This window comes from Scophthalmus maximus, chromosome 4 (assembly GCF_022379125.1).
Source record: "Scophthalmus maximus strain ysfricsl-2021 chromosome 4, ASM2237912v1, whole genome shotgun sequence".
Lineage (NCBI taxonomy): Eukaryota > Metazoa > Chordata > Actinopteri > Pleuronectiformes > Scophthalmidae > Scophthalmus > Scophthalmus maximus.
The window spans coordinates 28,357,582-28,383,755 of NC_061518.1; the positions used below are offsets into that span (position 1 = coordinate 28,357,582).

Genomic DNA, 26,174 nt, shown 5'->3' on the forward strand with positions numbered 1-26,174 from the left:
ACTGCCCTGTTTGTTTTGCACACATATTTGTCTATGGTAACATATTCTACGACCTCACTCTGCCATCTGTTTCTTATGCTACAATAAAGCTTAGTTTCACTCCTGTCAATCAATAACCCCCCATCTTGTCTGGTCTGAACTCCGGTCCTCTACCAACTCTGCTTGTCCCCAAGGGCAGATTGTTGGGGTGAACTCACTCATGGGACTGACATGTAAGGAGTCACTAGCTGCTAGGGTTGCCAAATTTGTCACTATGAAATAAGGGACAAAAGGTGGCCTGCCGGGGTATGGTTTTGTATGAATATACAGTGCATTGTTTGAAGCCATTTGTCATAATGATAGCTAATCTCTTAATCAAATATCAATAAACATAACTCTCATGTCTTGGCGAAATACGGTAGGTTTAATAATAGTTTGTTAATTTACAGTAGGTACATCCCTGGCAATTTTGTCTCCCTAGGCAAGATTTTTGATCAGCATCCCCAACCCCAAGATGTTTACAGACAGTGTTCATCCTATTTTCAACTCATGACTGACATTTCAGGGGGAGCAGTAAGTCTTTTTTGAAATTAAAGTGTTCAGTGCTGAGCTACAATTTGGACACAAATCGCAGACGACCAGACTCAATGAATGTTTTAACAGATTTATAGTCTTATAGAGATTTATAGAGGAGCAGGAGCAAGACAGCGTGAGTTCGGCAATGGTTTTGTGACTGACTGTGACAGTCCTGGACTGCCTTCTTACACCTGGTACTGCCTGCCTCAGAAACTGAGCAGAACGATCAGAGAAGCAAAAATCAGCTTCGGTAAAATCACAAAACAAGATCTAAACAAAGTCATTGAAAAAACTGTCCGGTTTGACTGTGATTAGATGATGACAGGTGTCGGTGATCATTCTGAAGTGTCGTGATCAGCACTGCTGCTGTTGCTGTTGTATCAGTCAGTGGTTGGATCAGCGTAGCAGTCAATAAATGGGACAAGGGAGGTCATGCATGGGACAAATCAATTAGGGCCAATTTTAGGGACGTCCCGGTTAATATTGGACAGTTAGAAACCCTACTAGCGGCTCTTAAAAAACTTCTTGCTCGTGGATAAGATAACACACAACACGTAATCTGTGTTGGTGCATCCATACAACAACTAGGAATTGCAAAATGCAAAAGCAGCTGCTGAAGAATTTCACATTGTGCTCACCGTGACAACAAACAAAAAGCTGACGTGCTACGGTAACGGATTGTGTCATTTCCGGTTGCTGGTGTAACTTGTGTTTATCCACCTCTCGTCTTTGTCTCTCAAAACACTGCTGTTTTCTTCAACTACTGGGCTAATTATCCAATCGCCCTTGAATAGTCCAATCTCACAAAGCCCTATCTTAGTAACTCGCTCGCTAACTCACAGCGGTTTTTACGGTCTTATCTCTCCATATCCTAGCTAAGCTAGTAAGCTTTAGCGCAGAACTAAGGCCTAAGCAGAAGCTCATGGTTCAACACCAACCAGTTCACGTTTCTAATAAATTCTTCCCGCTCAGCGACACAACTGCTGAGAAAAAAATTCTGGTCATCGGCAACTCTATTTTGAGGAATTGGGAAGTTAGCGAAACCAGCTCCCATAGTAAAATGTATCCCTGGGGCCAGAGCAGGCGACATTGAATCCTATTTAAAACTGCTGGCTAAAGATAAAGGTAGATATGGTAAAATGTCGGCACCCGATTACGCCGATCGGAGGTCACAAACGTGAATATTGATTCAGTGTGTTTCTATGCAAAAACAATGTCGGACTCTGTGTTTTTTTTCTGGACCCCTGCCCAACTTGACCAGTAAAGCCAGACTGTGTCTTCCCCCCCGAATTTCAAATGTTTAATCCAAAAGTAAATAAAAGAGGTGTGACACATTCAAATCGCAACCACTTAATGTGGATTATTAAATATGAGGTCACTTCCATCTAAACCTTTGTTAGTGAATGATCTGATAACTGATCTTCACATTGATTTATTCTGTATGGCCCAAATCTGGCTAAAGCAAGAAGAATATGTTAGTTTAAATGAATCAACACCTCCCCCTTATAATAATAATCATATTACTCAAAGCACAGGCAGAGGATGAGGGGTAGCAGCAATTTTCCACTCAGACTCATTAATTAACCTTCAACCTAAACATGGTTTTAACTCATTTGAAAGCAACTCTTAGACTCATACCCTCAGACTGGGAATCTCAAAGCCCTGTACTAATTAAGCAATAGCTCACGATAGGCCGTGGAATACGCTCATTATATCAAAATTAAGTGGTTGTTTGTTAACTGTGATATAATGAGCGTGTATCACGGCCTGAAGTGAGCTATTGCTTTTATAAAACGGTTACAAGCAGAGCGCCCAGATGGGATGCGTTGGATTTCCCCCTTCTGGTCTTCACATCCCCCACCTCAAAGTGATCTATGCTGCTTCACCAATAGACAATATTAAATACCTAAAATAGACATTTTTAAACTGAGTAAAGTGCTGTAAAGTGAACAGTCTATAGCGATAAGACGATACAATCATAAATGGACCACCCACTGTCCTGCGGAGACCTTGCGGTTAATTTACCTTACAATCCTGGTTCCATTAGCCTTTATCACTGCATTGCCTTTCAGAATGTCACCAAGCACGAATATTTGAAACGGGGATTTAATTCTTGCATGTTTTGTTTTGTTGAGCATGTGTAACGGTGGCCCAGCCAGTCAAGTGCATGCAGACACGTTAAGAGACCTGCTAGCAGCTCATGCTGGCGCTCAAGGGTTTTAGCATCCATTGGTTCCACGTTCGCCTCCCATGACGATGGTCTGGGGTTCGAAGCCACCCAGTGACACCTGATCGAGTCATCCCCCCCTCTGCTTTTTCCACAAATCGCAACTTGGCAGCAAAAAAATTCCCCCTCTCACCCCCTCCCATGTCAGGATGACTGGTCTCACCAACGGATCATCTTTTATTTGGGAATCCTTGATGCATTTTGCATTTGATTTTCTGATAACTCTAAAATCAAAATCTACTGTGGACAAGTGGCTCAAATCACAAACAATTGTATGAGGTAGTATCTGGTCAGAACTGTGGAGGAGGTTCTAATTCCATCAGTGTAACAACAGAGTTGTGTCATTTCCAGCCCTCTGCTGTAGAAACGCTGTATTCACGCGATAGGAATATAGGAAATTTTGAGTATCATCAATGGTAATTTAACAAGTAAATTGCAATAATGAGGACAAATGAAGAGAAAGGGTATATCTGTTAAAAATTGTGAATAAATTACATGATTATTATTCTATTGAAACAATTATTGTTGAGGAGTGTGTGTATTCTCAGATATCCTATCATATTCTGGGCGGTTGGCAGACTCACTACACAGATTTCTCACCTGTTTGAGGGCCTCCTGCTTGCTCTTGCTGAGCTCCTCATATTTAAGTTTCCACTGACTCAGTTCAGCCTCCAGCCTCTCGATGCTCTTACTCAGAGCGAGTTTGTCTCTGGGGAAAACACAACACATATTAGCATCTTTTAAAACTCTGTTGTACTGCTACAGTTTCTGAGTGGGTTATAAACTGAGCTCGCCAATGTCTGCAAAGTGCATTTCCACATTTTGCATTTGATACAAAAAAGTATAAAATCATCATGAGGCAGTCCGTGCTGATATTGTGGCAGTGGACACAAGTAAATCCATGTATGTGAAACACTGCAAAAAATACAGTGTGAAATGCTTTTGATTCATCATGAAACTGTAGAAGGTCAGATGACATCAGTGTGGCCCAGTACACATTTCTGTTCACACAGCTAAAAGAATGTGGACACTTGTCCCAGACCTGGCCTGAGTGATCTGATCTTAAATTTGTCCTCATTGTATCGTGGGTGGGTTCACATCTGAACTTTTTCCTGCTGAGCTTACTGACAGGCAAGTAAAAACACTCTTACCAAGGAAATAAAGGACACAACAGCCGACCCAACGAGAACAATTGTTCCTGATGTAGCAGGTCACCTATATCACCTCTACTAAACTAAAATTGGGGATAAGTTAACAATATTGGTTTATTGAGTCTTACTATCTGCATGGGTAACCCATATTTATTTTAAATGGGTGGTGAAAATGTTACTCAGAACGTAAATGTAAGAGAAAGTAGAAATATCTCATTCTTCCTCTCACATTGTAGTGGATGAAAGATTAAATTGATTGAATCTATAAACAAAAGAGAGAGAGCAAGTGGCAGTGGGGCAAAGAGTTCTCAACAATGACGAGAAAACAATAAGTTATAATGAAAAGTGGAAAAAAGTTTTGAAAATCATGAAGCTGTGAACTAGATGATGGCGGCCGCTGCTAAAGGTATTGAATGTAAACACTGTGTAGGCCTGTTGGTCTCTTTTATTCTGTTTTACTCCACTCACAGAAGCCACGGGTGTTGTGATGATGTGTGTGAATCGTCATCTGCTATTACCTTGTTATCCGTGTCACAGACCAATGCACCTTCCAGATAGAAGATTTGAATCTTTTTTGGTTAAAGAGCTTTGGCTTTCTTTACTATTATATACATACTATTTCGAGAATAAAGTCAAAAATTGTGACCCGGAAGCTTTTCAGCAGCACCAAACAACCGGATGTTAATATTTTCTAGCTAGTTTGCTAGCTAACGCTAGCTGCTAACCAAGTTGTAAAGTTGAGATAAAATTATTGACAACTGAATCTGGAAAAAACGATGCTGGACAACTGGCGTTTGCACATGAACATCAACCTGTGTCCTGACACGCTAACGTTCAATTGCAAACAACCGTTAACGAATTTTGAGAGGCGTGCAGTTACTGAAGCTAGCGTAGGTTTGCTAACGTTATTTAACGTGAATGTGTGACAGCTAGCTGAACTGGTACCCCAACACGGCATTTAAGGGCTATTTCGACTTTAATCGCGTCGTTTCGACTTTATGGTCATTTTGACTTTATTCTCGAAATGTTAAATAAATAAATAAAATCTTCCCCCTCATTTTTTCTCATGCCTGGCCCTTATACTCTTCCGTCATCAGTGAGAAAGAAACAAACTGAATTCTCCCTTATTTCACATTTTATAAAGTTACACTCAGTTCTCTCTTACTCTCTTTCTCTCATCAGGACTTTTTGGGACTCGTCCAGACGAAGCTGCAGGGCATTGAGTTTGCTGGAGTCTTCCTCCACTGTGCTCATGTCCTCCCACAGCTGCCTGCTGCGCTCCTGCCGACTCAAGCCGCAGGACGAGCGTGAGCTGGCCGCGTTGGCACAGCTGCTACCACCACGCCCGTCCCAGGCCTCCTGGCCGTCAGCCCCGGGAGCCTTGGAACGCAGGACGGACTCCAGCAGCTCCAGGTCCTAACAGAGACAGAAACAGAGTGAGAGAGAGAGGGAGTAAAAAATGAGACAAGAATACCAGTTTGCTGATATATGGGGGCATACTATACACTTGTATACTGAATCAAATGGACTGCATTCATTTTCTAGTTTTAATGATCACTCAAAGCGCTTTACATTACAGGTCACGCTCACACATTCATACAGTGCTTCTATTTTTAAATTTTATTTGTATAGCGCCAAATCAAAGCATACATTATCTCAAGGCACTTTACATAGTGAGGTCGACACCTCACAATATTACAGAGAAAAACCCAACAGCTCCCACATGAGCAAGCACTTGGTGACAGTGGAGAATTACACCCTTGATCTTCTTCTGACATATAGCATAGAAATTGAAACTCAAATAATATTATCTCAAAACCCTCTGTCAGATCATGTCTTAGTCACATTTGAATACTCGATTATTAACTACACTGACTTCAAGTTCTATTACAGCAGGTTTCTATCAGAAAACTCTCAGTAACTCAGTACTGTGCAGGATAGTTATCAAAAATTTACTCCCACACAAATTGACTATTTTGTTGATAGTACAGCAGCCTCATTGAGTACCACACTCTACACGGTCGCCCCTCTGAAAAAGAAGATGGTTAACAAAGAAGGATAGCTCCGTGATACAATGCAAAAAAGACAAATGCCTTAAAATAGACATCACGTAGGTTAGAAAGGAAGTAGATGATTTTCACCAAGCCAAGAAAAATAGTCTAATTACATATAAAAAAGCCCTCCAAAATGCCAGAACCACATATTATTCTTCACTGAAGGAGCAGCAAGTGATTCTGGAGAAAGCTTGTCTCTCTCGTTGTTGTTGATTTTAGTGCTCTGGCAGGGCTGCGAACCCACAATCTCGAGTATGGGAGTGCGGCACACTAACCACTAGGCCAAGACTGCAGTTAGAGCGATGCCATGAGCACGTCTCCTAAGCTGTCGACGAGTGATGTTTACAGACTTCACACACAGTGTTGTGTGGTGCGGTTCGCACCATTTTTTTGTTAATGATTCACAGAGCCAGGGCTTAGCCGAAAACCCAGAATATTTTTTTCGGCGCACACAGAAGTGACAGCTAATGGACGGTGAGGAAATATTCACAGATTTTTTTAGGAAACTTGTATTGCTTTAGAATCGCTTACTGCCCCTTAATAGAGGAAAATAAAAACAACCCAAGGTTCCTCTTCTTCTTGATAGAGAGTAGAACAGTACTACTGAACAGTCTATTACTCCAACTCTTAGTAGTAATGATATCATGAGCTTCTTTACTAATAATATTATTACCATCAGAGAAAAAAAATCATTAGCTTTTTCCCACTAATAGCACAGATACACTGTCCAACACAGTAGTCTCAGAACCAACAGTAACACCTATCTAGACTGCTTTTCCCCTATAGATCTGTCTGAGCTGTCTTCACTGGTCACTTTATCCATCAACCTGTCTTTTAAATCATATTGCATCATGGTTGTTTTAGGATGTATTATCTTTAATTAACTGTTCCATATTAGATCAGATCAACTTATCTCTATCTCTCCCCATAATTTCTAAAATCCTCAAAAATCTGTTGCTAACCAATTATGTGATAATTTTGCACAGGAATAGCTTGCTAGAAGATTTTCAGTCCTGGGGGTGGGGTTAATGTAAACACCTTGGGGATGGGGGGCAGTCAATCAAAAATCTTGCCAAGGACACCAACATTGCCAGGGCCGGCAATGCCTGGATGACCTGTACTTTTTTTAACTTAAATTCAGACAAAACTGAGGTCACTGTACTCGGCCCAAACACCTCAGAGAAACATTATCTGAGCATATTGTTAGCTTGGATGGTATAACTTTGGCCTCCAGCTCTACTGTGAGAAACCTTGGAGTTATCTTTGGCCAGGATACTTGAGGATGATGACACCCTTTCTGGTTTCTTAGAAGCTTTACATGCTTTTACACAAAGCGCACCAGGCCACATGTCTTTGACTCGCGCATTTCTCTAGGCCTTCTTTCACCTGCGCAATATCAAGAACATTAGAAACATCCTATCTCAAATGGATGCTGAAAAACTAGTCCATGCATTTGTCACTTCTAGACTGGACTACTGTAATTCATTACTGTTAGGATGTTCCCCAACAATTCTATGAAAAGCCACCAGTTAATCCAAAATGTTGCAGCACGAGTTCTGACAGGAACTAGAAAAAGAGATCATGTTTCCCCAGTGTTATCATCTCTGCATTGGCCCTTAATAATTAAGCTCTATCTTATCTTGCTGCCCACGTCTCCTCTCTCCGCCATTTTTACTCCTCTCACCCCAACCGGTCGAGGTAGATGTTTCGCCTACAACTGAGTCCTATTCTGTTTGAGATTTCTTCCTGTTAAAAGGGAGTTTTTTCTGCTCCACAGACTCAGAGCTGCTCATTGTGTGAACTGTTGGATTTTCTCTGTAATATTGTGAGGTCTCGACCTCACTATGTAAAGTGCCTTGAGATGATGTGTGTTGTGATTTGGCACTATACAAATAAAATTGAATTGAATTCGAGAGAGTCATTGAGATATATTATACCACAGCAGGACGCTCAGTGGATGAGGCTATCACTTTCTCTGCTCTTTATTAGCACTTTATTATCAGACACTCCATGTACCTGGAATCATCCTTTGAAAAACAATTGCCAACCTAACATTCAATAACGCCTCACAAAAAACATCACCACATCTCCTGTAAGGATTCATGAGAAGCTCTGTATTTTTGAAGGGGTTGTCATAAATGCAGACCACTTCTGTCCTCACTGTTTCCTGCTCCTCCCTACCAAGGCTGCAAATTAAACAGTTCCAAGAATATTATTCCTTTTCAGGCATTTAAACTACAAACCGATGTGTTTGAGATTTTGACATGCTGGTGGCACCAGGGGCTGTGGCTCAGGAGACTGACCGGGTCGTCCACTAATCAAAGATGTACATGACTGAAAGTGCAAGATATGGGAAGTGCTGAATGAATGCATGAATGTCAACTATGCTGTAAAGCAGCGGTCCCCAACCCCCGGGCCGCAGACCGGTACCAGTCCGTGGGTCGTTTGGTACCAGTCCGCAGAGAAAGAATAAATAACTTACATTATTTCCGTTTTATTTATTAAACGATGAACGATGTTTTATTTTGAAAAGTGACCGGATTCCCTCTGCTACATCCGTAAAAGTATGTTCGAAACAACAACTCTGCAGTGACAGCAACCAAAACAAAATTACGGAGTAGACTGGACAAAAGCAACACACTTCGGGTGTCATTGTCTCCCATTACTACTAGATGGGACCGTCTCGTTGCAGAGAAACAAGCTCAGGGCTCCCACTGATTAAGCGATATGGTGAGTTGTATTTTTCATGCACTTTATATTTGTTTTTGTGTTGTCTTATTTTGATGTGTTAGGGGGCAGAGAGGATGTTACTCATGTTTTGTTGTTGGCGCGATGTTACGAGGGCGCTGCTTTAAGTTGCATAAGAGTACACAGTGGATTCACGTTTATTATTATATTTAGAAAATACCACAGTTTTTATGCCGGTCGTATCATTTTATTTTGTGTATTTATCCGCCACACCTTAAAGGCCGGTCCGTGAAAATATTGTCTAACATTAAACCGGTCCGTGGCACAAAAAAGGTTGGGGACCGCTGCTGTAAAGCTCAAGAATAAAAAGGTGCTATATAAATGCAGTCCATTTACCAGGGGAAAAGTAAAAGATCATCAAAGTCATTAGGATTTATTCATTGTGTAGCAAAAGTGAGTGTGTGTTCAAAGTTTTATGCCAATCCATCAATTATATGTTGAAATATTTCAAAAGTGAGTCGCAATGGTCAGAAGAATATATCCTCTTGGAACCATGAATCTGTGACTACAATATTTTAAATAGTTGTTGAAATGTTGCAGTATCATTCCAAGAGCTATGCAGCTTTCAAAACTAAAACTGTAGGGAACCTTCAGACTTAAAATCACTGCCCCAAGGAGAATCTTTTTTTCTTTTTCAAAAAGAGAGAGACCTGGCCTAAATAGATCTGAAAATATTTGAACCCCATCAAAAATGCAGTGGATCTAAACAGACACTAATAGAGATGTAGAGAGAGAGAGAGAACATCTACAATAGTAGCTGCGGTTAAAAATACGAAAGACATTCAATTCAGAAACTAATTCCTATCTGTCAATCAAATTCTAAAACTGATTAGATTTTCCAAAAATGTAATTTGAAAGCATAGATACATAGGATTTACTAAAACGATTTCTCATTGGGTGATTATGACATAACACATGATTAGGGTGCTGGATTATAGGACCAGAGATCCATGGCAATATATTAGGACCTTTGTTGAGTTCCGTGAAACAGCAAGGACACTGGACATCAGCTATCTGTGAACACCAAACACCCGCCCCCCCCCCCCCCCCCCCCCCCCCCCCCTTAAAAAAAGAAAACATTGCATCAATCAAGCTGGGTGAGTCAAATGTCATGGACCAGGAGCCAGAGAACGATCACCGAGGACAGTGACATCTGACACCAGAGCATTTTCAAATGTTTCCGTCCCTCCTGTTCTGACAGACACTGATCTGTCGCGTTCGGGCCGCGTTCGGGCCGCGTTCGGGCCGATGACTTAAACCCTTTTTCGACATCAACAATGAACTGAATTTAAAAAACAAATGAAAAACAGTGAGTGTCCTTAAAAGTCCAAAAGTATCATTTGAATATTTTCACATCCACTAAGTGCTGAGTTATCATACAATCTGTAGTTTAAGAATTTGCAGCATACTTGAGGATGATGACACCCTTTCCGGGTTTCTTAGAAGCTTTACATGCTTTTACATTTGCATTAGTGACACATTAAGTTCAGGTATGCCAAATGGACATTAGGGATGGAATGTTGCTGCTGTCATTACAACTAACCCCCAACAGAGGGACCCAGTGTTTTCAAAGATGCCTGTGAAGACACAAAGCGCACCAGGCCACATGTGGAAGTACTCAGTGTGTGTGAGAACCAGAACAATGGAGGGAGACAGGAAATGGGGCTAGGCTGTGTGTGAGCAACAGTCAACCGCTGCTCAAAGACCACCTCTGCTGCCACCGCTGACACAGAGCACACACATAATCACAGTTTACTCAGAACGCCACAGCCTATAGGTGTGTGTGTGCATTAGTATGTAGGTGCATGTGTTACCACTTGAGCTAGTTCAAGGTCAAGTGTGACATGCGACAATGGGGATTTTTTAATCACTGATATTCTAACTCAGGCACCTTCAAATGGGTGTGTTAGTGTGTTGCTGAACGCATCATTTCTGTCGTATTAGTAAGTTCTTATTAGGGATGTCCCAATCCAATGTTCCATATCGGTATCGGGTCGATATTGGCCAAAATGACTGGATCAGATATCGAAAGAAATAAAAAGTAAAATCCGATCCGTTACATTAGAGCAGGTGTAAGCCGATCCGTGTGTATCCGTCGATCCGTGCACGCGGATTACACAAACTGAAAATAGAAAACAAAGAATGCCACAAATACTTTTAGACATTTGTACACAAAAGGAGCTATTTGAAAGTGAACATTATTACCTTTGTGAAGTTGAAATTTAAAATCTGAATGTAAAATATTAATATTCATATATTTTTTGATATATGCATTTGTAAAACTGTTTTACGTGTGCACAAATGTCTTCGTATTTGTGGACTTGTGTGGATTGGAAGACGCATTTGTGAGTACCCAAAATTTTTCACTTGAAGATCATGTGATACGCATTTGTGACCACTGTCATACTAATTTCTCTCCATACTATTCAGAGTCCTGACTCCACTGTCACATCTTTAGAGAGTTAAGGCCTGATTTTAGGGGTTAGTGTTGGGCTGAGGAATGCATTTTGTCAATGAGTGCCCTCACAACCATAAAAAGACAAACGTGTGTGTGTGTGTGTGTGTGTGTGTGTGCTACACTAAATCTTTGCTGCAATAACCTGAAATGACAACTACTCAGATAAGAGGGGGGAGAGAGTTATTGGAACGTAACCTTACTTTCAGTTGGTGGAATCGTAGTAATTATTTGATGACCTGCCTAGCTCAATAAAAAAGAAGCCCAATCTGTCAACAGTAGGCTGTCTTTCAATGCAGCCTTTTGAGCTAAATGCAAATGCTAGTATGTGGTGTCTATATATCATCCATTACACATTATGCTGTTTAATTCATTTTATTTTAACGTTAGCACGCTAACAGTTTTTATTTGGCACAAAATATAAAATGTGGCTGTGGTTAATCATTAGTTTGGTGGTTAATGGCAAATGGACTGTATTTATATAGCAGTTTTCTAGTGTTATCAGCCACTCAAAGCACTTCACACTACAAGTCACATTCACACACATGTTCATACAGCGTTTCAATACGCCACACTTTGAAAAAATGTATCACACATTATTCACACACTGACAGAACAGCCGTCAGAGGCTATTTGGAATCAAGTTTTTAGCGGGGGATAGCACAACCGACCCTTGGTCAGTGGACGACCCACTTAACAGTCTCCCACATGGGTATTTGATGGTGGTGGTATGGTGGGTGATTGGTAAATCCATACAAACTGAAATGTTTACTTTCTGGTCAACAAAGCCATTAGGATTCATCCCCTGTGGACCAGTGTTAATTTTGGCAGATATTTTAGATTTAGTCTTAGTCTTTAGACGAAAATTCTTTTTAGTTTTAGTCACATTTTAGTCATGTTTATCCTTCATTGTTTTAGTCTTGTTTTAGTCGACAAAAACTGAAAATGTTTTAGTCAACAAAAGTCATTACATTTTGGTCAACTTTTAGTAAAAAAGTTTTCTCTCTTTAAAGGAAATTCAATTAGGCTAATACAAGTATTGGTAATTGAAATCAAGGTGACAGGTTGTTTCAAGTGATAAAATTCATAAAATAACGTTTCACTCTGAACACTTTCACTAAATAATACGTGTTATAAAAAGTAATATCTGGATTCACCACCTTCCAACACTTAACACACTTAACATTTCCATCCCGTCTCCTCTCATCAACGAAAACAAAGCATAGATTTTGTCATAATTTTTAATTTGCTGGGAACCATGGACATGGTAAATGGTAAATGGACTATATTTATATGGCATATTTCAAGTGTTATTGACCCCTCAAAGCAAATTCACCCATTCATACACTGCTGGTGCTGTCAGAAGGGTATTTAGGGTTAAGTGTCTTGCCCAAGGACACATCGGCAGGTGGACTTGGGGAAGCAGGGATCAAACCGCAAACCTACTGGTTAGTGGACAACTATCTTTACCCCCTGAGTCACATCCACCTTGTGCCCTAAGTAGGCAGGTGGTAGGTAGGAGGACTTTATTGATGAGAGACAGAAACTCAGTTTTTTGTTGACAGTGTCTGTATATCCACCTTGGACAATATATTTAACCCTCACATTACATTACATTAATTTAGCAGACGCTTTTGTCGAGAGAGACTAACAAAAAGTGCATTCAACCATGGAGATAGTGCCCAAAAGTGAGGGAGTAGCAAGCCATTTGGAGGTAGCAGTGTGGAGTGGTCAGGCTGGGGTGTAATGTTTGACAACAAAACTAACTTCATAACCTTACAGTCGACAACAACACAAACACCTAAAGTTGACCAATGATATGAACACTCATGTTGTAAAGCACAGGACTCTTTTCCCATCTCCACCATCCATCCCATAAGACAAGAATGCGGTCCCTGTCTGTCAAGCCGCTGATGTTTAACTCACAATGGTCTCTGACTTGTGGAAGGTTCTGAGCCGGGAAGGCCACGAAAAACTAAATGTTACAATAACAATTACACTGTTGTTTACAGAGTCAGCCACGGCAATGTTGTCACCCTGGGTGAGATTTTTGATTGGCGCCCAAAAATTTGGACCCAAAATGCAGACGACCAGACTCAATGAAAGTTCTAACAGATTTAATAGTCTTGCAAGCAATAGAGGGTGAAGATTGAGGGTGGTAGCAGTTAGGTAGACAAGCAGACTGAGCAGAGTGACTGAGTTCCAGGCTTAGGCTGAGATCCAGGACTTATACCTGGCACTGCCTGCCTCAGAAACTGAGCACAATGATCAGAGAAGCAAAATCAGCTTGGGGAAATTCACCGAACAAGATCCAAACGAAGTCATAGAAGAGAAACTGTCTGAGTGTTTAACCACGGTCAAGACATAACAATCAGGTTAGAACTCAGGAAGCTTGTTTAAATGTACCATCCATGTCTGAGTGAAGCACACAACACACAAGGTCATGTTAGCGGACTGGACCTTGACTCTATAATTTTTTGTATAAACCAGCATCCACAGAGCGATTCAGTGCCTGGAGGCAGCAATATGAACTATAAGCGAACTTAATGCAAACAAACCAAGTTTGACTTCTTCTCGCGAGTGTCTTATCCACATGTCTGATTGAATTAGGCTGAGCAAAGCAGGTTAGTGTTTGTGAAGAACCAGATTTGCTTTGGGTTTCAGATGATCTGCACAGAGCAGGCTGACAGAGAAAAAGTACTGCAATATCACTGAGCCCTCAGGGAGTGTGCGTGTGTGTGTGTGTGTGTGTGTGTGTGTGTGTGTACCAGGGTAGCTATACTCCTAGAGTCTCTTAAATAGGACACCCCCCCAAATCTTACACATACTCATGACCTACCCAACAGGGTATGATCAGTTCGCAGGAGACACAGCATCACGGCTGGCCTACATTCACTAAGGTTCAGGTCCATTTGTGATACCAGGGTCAAGGTTTTTTATGAACCACAGAATATAAACTATTTCCTGAGCCCCACCCAATACCCCCTGTGTTTAGGTATCACTTCTGTTTTTAACTTTTCTCTGTTTAAGTGCATGCATTTTTAATCATTCACGCGCTGACAAAACAGCCATCAGTGGCAATTTGGGATTTATTTGGCTACACTTTGGCTGCGAAGTGGAAGAGCCAGAGTTTAAGTGGTGATGTACAAACTATCTTTTAATTATTTCCACAGTGATTGTGGTAGGGGAAGTTGTTGTGGTAAAAGGATGTATTTTGAGTGAAGCTATGTGCACGGTAAGTCTAGTCCAGTGTGTAGGTTGCCATTGGGATTGAAATATCATAACAATCCATCCAAAGTGTTGGGCTGACCAACCGACAGACAGACAGTACCACAGGGTGCCTTCAACACAAGCAACAATATTTAAAGTAATAGTATTTTCCATCTTCTTTATAGTATCAACCAGTGGACTGCAAACTGATCGATACAATTCAATCTTTGCATGTTTCTGTTCACAGGTCTGTGCAGACACTGATACCAGCTGATGAAATAAGAGAATCTATTCTAATCGAAATGTATACTGCAGACTCACCTGTTGCTGACATAGCTTCTCTCTGTCCAAGTCCACATCCCGTACTGGTTCTGGTTCCGGAGACCCCGGAGGTGCCTCCCCCACCCTGTCTGGCTTACTGTCATTGTGAACCTGAGAGAAAGAGGAGGAGGAAGCAGGGGAAGAGGGAGGTATGGATGGAGAGGAGGAGGAGGAGGCGCCACAGTGGTGTGCAGGGGAGTAAGAGGGAGAAGCGGCGGATGGAGCAGGCACCACGTGGTCTCCACGGAGATGCAGTGTCTGCTGCCGTAGTGTCTCGTTCTCCGAGGCCAGCTCCTGCCGTTCCCGCCTGACACTGGTCAGCTCTTTGGTGATCGTGTCCAGCCGCTGCCTCAGCTGACGGACCTCATCGCGCGCTCTGTTGCGTTCTGCACGAACCTGTGAAACATAGTCACTGATCAGCCCCAGGCTCACTGCTTTCTCTAAAGACGTACGTCTTTAAAAACAAATGAAAAATATATTATTTTTTATTAAATGGTCTCCCAAAGTTGTTAACCAAATGTTACTCAAACGGGAGGCAATTACAATGGCATATTAGCACTACTGTAGGAAAAAAATTAAAAATGAATTACGGAGCCAGGGGAGGGGGGTAATATTCCAAGTTAAAAATCACAGAATTTCTGACATTAAAGTCGCACATTTACGAGAAATAAAGGCGGAAAAATTGTCTTTTGTTTTTCAGGAACTACATCGCTTCAGGATCACCACAGCCGCATGCCGAGTCTGCCGAGATGACCTAATCAAATTAAACTCAATACAGCGATATTTCAATCTGCTCTGTCTACATGCATTCTCTCATTCCCCAGCGCTGTCTTACACAAACACACTGCGCTACTCTGCAAACAGCGAGTTGTTCCAAATAAGTTAAAAGGAAAGCTGTCCGTATGTAGTCTGACTGTTTTTCTTACTTTGCCACAAATCTTGGAATTTGGCCAAGTCTTGTAAATGTAGCTAGTGGCGGAAAACAAACCACCCCCGGTCTCTACCGAAGGTAAATCCATTGCTAATTATTATGCAATGACGTCATCGGACCTTGGATGCATTCTTTGTTCTTTCTAAGCTTCACTCAGTATTTTGATGTCAGGAATATGATTTATTTTATTGAGAGTAGCTCAGGGAACTTTCCAGCCGCTGGGCACTGCGCTTTCTGATAATGTGTCCCCCTGAACAATATACAGTAGTTGAATAGCCCTGCTGTAAGCCTTATGCAGTCCCGTTTACCACCGCGGTGAAGTTAGTTTTAAGTTGGATATTCAGTGGTGGATTAATCCACATTTGGAGGTGGTGGTATTTCCGGCAGCAGGGAGGTGTATGTGGGACTAAGACAAAATAAACTAGAGTGTGTGTATGTGTGTGTGTGTGTGTTCATAGTAATGTTGGACTATGTCACCATGTAGTTCTTGGACAACAGCAGAGCTCCATGTATCGCACAGCGGGAGAAGATGAACAGTATTAGGAGCCAACTGTCAGTGCTGCGTTCGGTCTTTGCAAGATTTGGATTTTCAAGGATTTGTTGACAAGAAAAATCACCAGACTTATTAAAGTTATGGGAAAAACAAGCATTGACTGACCTTGACCAGATTGTTGCAATTTGATTAAACACAACCATATAAATCATCAACATTCTTCAGTTTCCCCAAAAAAATATGTACTGAAAGGAAATTTGGAAGGAATTTGTTGACAGTAAAAGATTTGGAGATAATATTCAGTAACTACCATTTAGTGATCACAGATGCGTCAAGTATGAAATGTTTTCATGTAATGTTAATTGAAAAAATGTCAATAATGGTCCCCGTAGAATTGCGTTCCACCATAAAAAATATGTTATAATGCAAACGAAATGTATATGATGTAATACTTTCAATACAGTGAACAGAATTGTGTGTAGTTACTAAGGACCAAAATATGATTGATGAGTCATATTCAAATCATCAGCAACTTTAATACCTGAGAAAATAACATACTTTTTTGGAACCCTGCTATCCCAAGGAGGTTATGTTTACATTGAATCTTGACATTTTCACCAATTTCCCAGGGAATAATTAATGGATCTTGACCAAAAAAAAATCTGCCATATTGATGAGGCTACTAGAAGCGTTGGGCCTTGGCTAAGACTCTCCTGAGTGTCTTTCTCGTAGAGGTATGTTATGTAGAAGTGGTGAGGGTCTACTCAGTAACTACCTTGTATGATGTCTCTCATGGTTTCGTTCAGAGTTGATCAGCAATGACTAATAAAGACGGTGATCAGTGTGTCCATCCACTAAATTTATGAACTATATATTATTAGGGATGTCCCGATCCGATATTCCAAATGGGTATCAGGGCAATATTGGCCAAATTGACTGGATCAGATATCGGAAGAAATAAGAAGTCAAATCCGATCCGATACATTAAAGTAAACATACCAAATAAATGCCTATTTACATATCTACTAATCTTTAAACGATATTCTGGCATCATATTTTTATGTTCATTTATCATTATTTCATTAACAGTAAATAGGTCAATAAGTTCTTTGCTTGTTTGAACGGTGCTGACCGTAAAAAATTCTGCCAAAAGTTCTGTGAGAAATAAACAGCAGTATTCCATAACTCTGTCATGTTGCTGGCTATGTGTGTTTTCCTTTAGGGGAGTTGATTATTTGTTTCACAGTTGAGTATGAGGGTTTTAGATGGCTAGGTTAAGCAAAGTGCATTCTGAACAATGCATTATTAATATTTTATTTTACGAGTGGGGAAAAGATTGTATCAGATTAGTATCGGATCGGTATCGGCAGATACTCAAGGTTGCAGGATCGGATCAGACACGAAAAAGTGGTATTGTCCCATCCCTATATATTATCTAATTATTCATTTGTAAAGAATCTCTCAGTCTGTTCTCCAGTTAGTAGCTTATCATTATATACCTGAGCTATTTATAACTGACCACCAACTGTCAGGTCAATCTTGTCCGACACTCGTTCCTTTGTTAGTGTGCAGTTTTGTGTGCTGTATTACTAAGTGTTACCGTGCACACATCATTTTTAGGACAGTGAAAAAGCTGAGGAGGGTATAGTTGCTACGGAATGTCTCTTTTGTAAACATATGGATTTTCTTTTTTACAAAGAGTTTGAATGCTACAAGGTACTTTTGTCTGGTGATTAACTGGTGCCTTTGAAACATAAATCACTCATGATAAAATAGATCTAACCTTAATTTCCCTTCTTTTTTAATCTCTCAAATGCTTATTTTTTATCTTTATTTAATGAGTACTTTTGTTTAAGCGTAGGCACGATTGTATTGCGAGTGATTTACCTCAAACTAGTGAAAGGTTATGTAAGGATTTGCTTTTGAAATAACAACTATTCCATAAATTTTTGACTTAATTCATTCATTCAAATGTCCGGGATACTCCCAAACCTGGCGCAGATAGACTAATACTCAAGTGTGTATTAGTCTGGGACCTCTCGGTTCATTTTCGATTTCCAAGAAGCGTTACCAATGGTCACAGACCAAAAATGCCTTGGATAACCAGTGATAGCAACGAATCATGTGACCTCTGTTGAGCGATGCAAAAATGTCAACAGACGAGAGCAGAGAGGAGATGTCTGTGATGATGATTCCACAATGTCTGTGAACCAGTGTTGCCAAATTTGTGGGAGAAATTTGAAAATTTCGGGTGCGTTTAAAATAAATAAACCCCACCTATTATCAGATTATCAGTTGTGATTTGCCTGGGAAGAATTCTGTTGGAGGGAAATCACTTCCCAAATTGAAGAGATCCAGACGTAGTCTGGCAGAGCAAATGAAATGAGCTGCCAGATTTCGTCTGGGTCCCAGGCTAGATAATCCCTGCTACGACTAAAGTATGCTTGAACAAACAGGGTCCTGCACCTTAAAGTTTCTAAATATTGTGTATTTAAAAACATTGGAAATATTTTTTTCGAGTTAGAAATAAAAGCCTTCCTGTTGCATTCAACTCTTTTTAAAATTAAGAGAAGTAAATTAAAATTTATGAGGGTTGTGTATGTATGAAACATGTTAAATGAGAACCAATGTAAAATACAGTTCTTTTTTTCTTTCGTATTGCTAATATTCTGGGTTATCCTATATCCTATCCTATCCTTGGGCTTCAGCTAATTCCTTTTTCGGTTGTTGATTGTGTGAGTTGTATTGTGTGAAATGGACTGATGTAAACGTGCATAATAATGTTTGTTTTTTTTTCAATTTCATATTCACACAAATACCGAAATAAACAGACTAACTAAATAAATGCGCAACTTGTTGACAGGATGAAAATGAGAAGTGTGATTTAGATCTTGTGACATCACAGTAGTTATTCAAAGTGGTTCCGCAGCCAACCTTGCTCCACTTCTCCCTCCAGTTGGCGGTGCAGTCCGACCACCATCTCATGGTCTTCTCCATCTGGGCCGCTCTTGCCCGGGCCTCCTCCAGCTCCCTGAGCCTCAGCTCCTCCCTGCTCTCCCAGTCGCCCCCCGCTCCTTCACCCATGGCCCCGAGGGATCCCAACCCAAGGCCTCCCAGCCCAGGCGACAGCAGCAGTGGGGGGCTGGAGCTGGGGGTTCCTCCTGTGGGGCTAGGGCTGTGGGTGAGGCTGTCCGGGGAGCGGATCCCCCGGTCAGACCCCAGGCCCAGGCTGCACAGCAGCCCGCCTCCGGCTGACTTCCCACCGTCAGACAGGTGGGGGCTGGGAGTGTGGTTCATGATGGAGGCACAGGTGAGGATGGAGGTGGTAAGGAGAATGAAATGTTGTGAGTTGGGTGGAGGGGGGGTGGGGGTTCAGGAGAGCACCCTCATCCTCTTCAGTCACTGATCAACCTGTAGACAAACAAACAGCAACAGGAAAATAAGAGTTAATTCTTGCATGTCCAGGTTATCCTCAAGTGTCTTGGAAATCAGCCATCTTCGCCGATAAAACAGTTATCGGAAAAAAAGAAAGAATCAAACTTAAAAACACAGAAACAGTCCAGGGAAATCACTGACAGACACACTGAGTTGTGTTTGGGGACGAAACGTTTGGGTCTGCTCTCCAACTGGGATTCTGTAAATGCAAAGACTGGCTGGGCAGCTGGTTCACATGAGACTGAAACTACCTCTACTGCTCAATACGAACACACACAAACACACACACACACACACACACACACACACACACACACACACACACACACACCACAACTGTATGTGATATATGTTTAAGAGTTCTCACTGGACCATTAACAGTAAATATTCCAGCCCTTCAGCCTCACTGAACACCTGACGACCTCTTATTTAAACTCATCTCTGCCTCTCTGAGCAGGGCAGCTCGCCACACATCAGTCTTCTACTGTGTTCACTTGTCATGAGGGCAACGTCAAGAATCGAGAATCTCCTCTTTTATCAGAACCCTAAAAATACTGCCCGTTTCCATCAAGATACACGGATCGACAATCTTAAAGAGCACATACTTAATGACACCAAGTAGAAGACTTTGTCTCACTGCACAATGATTTCTAACATGTTCCAGAACAAAAACATCATCTGGCATTTTATGTGGAAACGGCAAACAAAGGACAAGAACTGTCAACTTGGCAGAGAAAGCTGGAAGTTAGCACAACACTGCTGTGTAGTATGAGGTGAAGTGTACTAGAAAATGAACCTCACACTGTTTTGGTTTGTCATATGGGCAGTTGTTTTTTTAAAACACTGGTGAAAAAACTCAAAAACATCTCACCAACAAAAGGTTCACAATGGAACAGACCTGGTCCGACAACTGCACAGTGTTGAAGTGCCCACATTTCAAAGTTAATCTCAAACTGTTGCAAAACACACCGGGTAGGATTTTGATTAGACTTGCAAAACCATTAATAAATCCATCCATCTTCTCCCGCTTATCCGGGATCGGGTCGCGCTCCCAGACCAGAAGGGATATGTAGTCCCTCCAGCGAGTTCTGGGTCTACCTATAGGTCTCCTCCAAGTCGGATGTGTCCGGTAAAGGTTTACGGGGCTAAAACTATCAATACAATTGTTTATTATCGATCAAAAGAAAACCTTTTTGTTCATTAATTGATTGTCTAGATCATTAATTAAACAAAGAAAGCAAATCATTTTCTCGACAACCTGCTGGTTAAAACGGTGGAGCATTAAGAGCTAAAGAGACAAATATTTTTTCCTCAGGAGACTGAACCCGAGTTAAGAGTAAATTGATTATTGAACTCTGAATGCCAATAGTACTGTGTGTTTGCTGGATGTGTGAGTGGGACACGTTCTTAACACATTAGCCATGACTTCAGGAGGAGATACTGCCCTTGGGTGGCTGATAATCGATTAACGCAACTTTTGCGATAAACGCAAGTCTCATACATCTTTTTTCGCAAAAAATAAACTTTACGTCTCTATTTGTAATGCAGAGTAATTTACCTAGGATAAACGCAGTGAATGGGTCGCATCGACCTGGAGGCTTTAAATAAACTCCACCATTGATCTGACATTCTGAGTGCATCGCCCTCTTATCGTTCAATTCATTTGACTATCTGGCATTACAATGTCCCTACGCTACGTTTTCCAGGAGCAGATGGATGCAAATGGATGCACAATTGATTCAATTGAATTTTTTTCTTATATACACTTAATGCTGGGCTCCAGACTAACTTTTTAATTTAGGAGCATATAATTTCGGTGCACCCAAATATTTTTCACTGCGCCTTTTAGCACTGCAATAACACACCTATTACACCTTTTCTTGACAGTTCCCATATACATTGGTAATTTCCTAACACATTATGTAAATGACGGTAAACAGAAATAACAGTCCTTTTTCATGAGGATGCTTTGGGACCTACATTTTGTAAATGGAAGCTCTTCTTTGGCATTATTATAAGCAGCATTAAATTGTCTAATCATTTCAAAGCAGCGAGGAGTAGAATGGACAAATGTTTTGATTCTCGGACTGTACTCAGAACATTGTTGAACACTAAATAGCCCTATTTTGAACAAATAACTAATATAAAGTACATGATGTTTTGTGTTGAGTGATGGGACTAACATTGAAGCCTGTCAAAGGAAAAAAAGTAACACAACTCAATATATACCAAAAGACTGTTGGACTCTACTGTTGTAAAGAGTTGTAGGCCTTTCACTCATTCACCCTCTCCTCAGTCGTCCTCCCACTAGCTGCAGCTGTTGTCTTTAACTGGGACCAGCAGAAGTAGAGTTCACTTTCACTTTCACTACATGTTCCATGTTACCGCCTTTACTTGCAAAACATTTGTTATACTTGTGGCAACGAGCGTTGTCTCCGCCGATTTTTAGTTAAGTACAACACAGCACACGTAGGACCTGTCACAATAACTACTTTTTGTTGCATGTAATACTGTCCCAGAAATTATTGCAATAAATAATATCAATTATAACAATAACAATTTTTTGATACTGAATCATGTGAGCTCAGTCGTTTGTGTGTGCAAGTCCTACACTATTTGTGTTGTTGCTGAGAGAAAAGTTATCCAAAGTTCAGACTTGTGTTTAGGCCTCAGACAAAACAAGAAAGTTGAAGACATGGTGCCTTTAGAAAAATACTAAGAAATCCATATTTTCTGACATTTTATAGACCAGACCAGCAATTGATCAATCAAACGACAGATGAGAGGACAGAAGCAGCAATACTTGCTGGACTGTTTTTGGAATTCATTCTTATGTCAACAAACAAGCATGTAGACACAATGGCTGTTACTGAGGTCAAAAAAAATTATTGATGAAGATATCGAAGTTGAAAATGTAATTATCGTGACAGGCCTAGGCACACGGGGCCCTATATGATGAACAGTGGGATCTGGTGCTGCTAGCTCACAGAAGTTTGCAGCTAAAGAAGAAATTACGAATATTCTATTTGAAAAAAAATTCTTTTAGTTAATAAATCCCATTCGTGCAGTAACAATTGAATTTCCCCACAGGGATCTGCGGGCAAACTTTGATCCCAACTCCACGGTCAGTGCCAGCTTTGGTTCGAGAAATCCTGGCGAGAAAAAAAACCTATTTCTGGGCTGTGGTGAAGTTGGCCTTAAACTCTCTGGGCCAAGAAAAGCCCTAGTCCTTCCTGTTCCCCTCCCCCTGCGGCCTTCTCATCCCTCCCCTCCAGAGGAGACAGGGGAGCTCTGGAACTCTGGGAACAACTCGCAGGGAAGCAGAAGGAGGGAGAGGAAATAACACAGGTTTAGCGTTAGCAGCCTGCTGCTCAGTAGAGGACACGACTAGCAACTTGTCCTATATACAGTATATTTGAAGGGGGCACATTCTAAAAAATGCCCACACACAGAACAATTTAACTAGACTTGACACACACACACACACACACACACACACACACACACAGTTGTTGGTAGTAACAAGTCTACATTATGTAGTGGTTTGAGGACAGAGATGATCAGCAGATATAGTGTGAATAACTTGTTATTAGGTACAGATAAACTGGATGTAGTTATGGAAGAACCTCACCAGATGGTTGTCACTCCATGCAAACAATAGTAATGTATAAAATGTCATATAATTGTATCAATAACTTTGAGAAATCAGTTTCTTCACTAAAAAGTATTTACCCAAAAAACAATCATAACAGGATTTTGTCTTATGTCCACTTGACCTCAATGTTTGTGGATAATTCAGTTGAATTACTTAATCAGTTACCACTACAAGTGTTGCTCCTCTCAGCCTCCTAATAAGTTTGATTTTCACTGTTATCTGATTGTAACTGTTATACTATATGGTCAATTCTACAAATGTGTTAAGTTTCTGGGAATATATAAACCAACAAAGATCCGAGCTCTGTCGGGTGAGTCACGTATTTGCACTGGCCACAAAATGAGCCCATTAAACCAAGTGTGTCAGAATGAGCTCTGATACACATCAACACGCTGTTATACTGATAGGAGTGGACTCACTGATTGCAAGCTACGAAACTAAGTACTTTATACTTACTAACTTCTTCACCCAGAGTCCCAAAATGTTTAAAAATTTAGTTAAAAGGACAAAATATAAAGAGACGAGATCCATGAAAGAGTGGAAATCACCATTTGACCCTAAGGCATCTTGGTGGCCTAAAGATCTCGTGCTTTTCTTGAACCTAGAGAAAATGAAGTACAGCCTGAGGGGGTCTAGTAGAAAATTTGAATCTGTCACTGGGGACTGATGATAGACTACATAGCTAGACTGAAGACACTACGGGACAAATGAAGCACTGGATTTTGATACTTTGTCAACTTGTCAACTCATTTCAATGTATTTAGGGCTGGTATTTTGCATGTTCTTCCATCAGCACAGACCTAATAAATTTATCAAAGAGGAAGGGCTGAACTGTGTTTTTTTTATCTACTTAATTTGTGTGTACTCACTTCCTTCATGAACAAAACATAATAAAAAAAAGAAGATAATAAAAAAGATCCATGAAAAAGTTTCATTTTACAGGAAAAATAAATTTTATGACAGTCGTTACTGTTAATGGAACTCTGCATTCTAAACATGTCTTTTATCTTCCAAATATCAAAGATATACTGCATTCAGCAATATATAAGGAACAAATTAGACAAAAAAATTAGCAGTAAACATTCATTTTTCAACTGTAAAATATTTGCATGTTGGTCACAACACACACACACACACACACACGCCAACATTTACTTTGGATCAGTCGATGGTCGAGTCGATAGATGGAGTCGATAACTATAAGTGCAATACTAAATCACTGACACTCTTATTCAAGGACAATGGTATTCACAGGACCATATGTGAGCTGAAAAAGTGGCTGGTTTCTGCAGAAGTTTCCTGCTGTCCATACAGGCCCTGCAGAGATCCTTTCTTAAAGCCATTTTAATGCAGGGGGGGACAAGATCCACAGTCCTCGCGCTGTGCAAAAATGCATTCCAGAGTTCAGCCAAAGGTGGTTTCAGTAAAAAAGCACTGCCATTATATAGAAACAGACACACCATAGCACCTACAGTGACTCCAATCAGAATAAAAAGGACCATAAAATCCCAAATGCAATGCATTTATTATATACTTTGTAGCTGTAGACACATCAAGACAAAACTCAATTCCAGTTAATCTACCAAATCAAAATTGACAACAGTAAAGTTTCATCTTGTGCATTAGTTTCCACATAAGAGAATGAGAACTTTCATTCGTTCTTACCCTGATGCGTTTCCTGTTAGTCCAAACGGTATTTCCTTCTCTTTCTGTAAACTCTACTTTTAATCCCCTTCACTGTTTCTCCGTCTCTCAGTTTGCTTTTTCTCCCCTTTATTTGCCCAACCTCCGTGTGAACCCCACCCTCTGTCATCACAGGGCCCATTAAAAGCACAGCCGGCCCACGGAACAGGCTCTGGGGCAATAAACTCTTTGACAGAACATCTGCCCTTACTGACCGTATGTCATACAGCCCCAAACACCGACTAATGTTCAACTTCAGCTCATATATTCAACATTACAAACAAATCATCAGACCAGGATTGACTTTGTGCTGGAAAGAGGTGGTCTAGTCCACCACAATCACACACATCACTATTTCAGTCACTTGTCAACGCAAATGTCTTCTTATCTTATTGGAATGAGCAGCAGTCGGGGTCTGAGCAGAGAGGTCATGGGCAAGACAAAAACACACGAACACGCACAAACACACACAAAGGCAACAGGGTCCTTGTGTGTTCACAGCGTTGATTTATGTGACGTTGACCTTATAGTGATACAGCATGCTGCTACAAAGGATTTCCCCCAGTGTTTGCCAAAACTGGTGTGTGTGTTTGTGTGTGCATGTGCATGTGTGCGTGCGCAACCTAGTGTGTGAGAATCAGCGTGTGCTTTTTTTCCCTAAATGAAACCAGCTCTCGAAAACTCTGTCTCAGTTGGGGATGGCTGGGCCTACATCATCACACAGGGAAAGAAATATAAAATTCACTCTGGTATCTGACTTGCAGCCTTCCTTCAATATGTAATGTTGCTGTTCGGTGCATTGAAACACCCCCTAATGGTTTTGGTGCTTTGCTCGCACAAGTAAAAAAGTTTGGTCGCTGAAACTTATTTTTTTTGCTTATTTTGTCATTTGCGTGGATATTTGCCCGTTCTTCTTCTGACTTTTTCTGACAAAACTCCTCTGGACAAACACACACAGACAAAGACAGACACGCACATAAACATGAACTGTTGAATGAAAAGTGGCAGACAGGAGTCCAACTTCCTCATGACTTTCCGCCGAGCCCTCGTCTTCTACGATGCAAATAGCAACCGGGTGGGGCTGCCCACACATACAGCGACTGACGAAAATGTTGCGCTACTCGCGGCGCCAGAATTACTGATGCGAAATGCACGTCTTGTCGTGTCTTTATACGTAATCTACTCGCGCAAAGTAGAATTCTTTATTAACTACTGGAAGCTTGACATGTGCAGATCATGCTGGAGACTCCCGCTGC

At 40.9% G+C, this 26,174-nt stretch overlaps 1 protein-coding gene and 1 long non-coding RNA gene across 2 annotated transcripts in view; one reads left to right on the forward strand and one right to left on the reverse strand.

The window, feature by feature from the left end:
- The window catches only part of ccdc102a (coiled-coil domain containing 102A), a 78,687-nt gene that overhangs the window by 25,470 nt on the left and 27,043 nt on the right, over window positions 1–26,174 (reverse strand). The window contains exons 2-5 of the mRNA XM_035628190.2: window positions 19,080–19,556; window positions 14,722–15,117; window positions 5,099–5,349; window positions 3,383–3,491 (exon numbers count right to left, since the gene is read on the reverse strand). Of these exons, the coding sequence (XP_035484083.1) occupies window positions 3,383–3,491; window positions 5,099–5,349; window positions 14,722–15,117; window positions 19,080–19,442 (1,119 nt within the window). The 5' untranslated portion in view covers window positions 19,443–19,556. The remainder of the gene's footprint in view (window positions 1–3,382; window positions 3,492–5,098; window positions 5,350–14,721; window positions 15,118–19,079; window positions 19,557–26,174) is intronic.
- LOC118302213 lies at window positions 15,029–15,514 on the forward strand. Its single transcript, XR_004790484.1, has 2 exons — window positions 15,029–15,169; window positions 15,422–15,514. It is a non-coding gene; the product is annotated as an uncharacterized LOC118302213 (long non-coding RNA).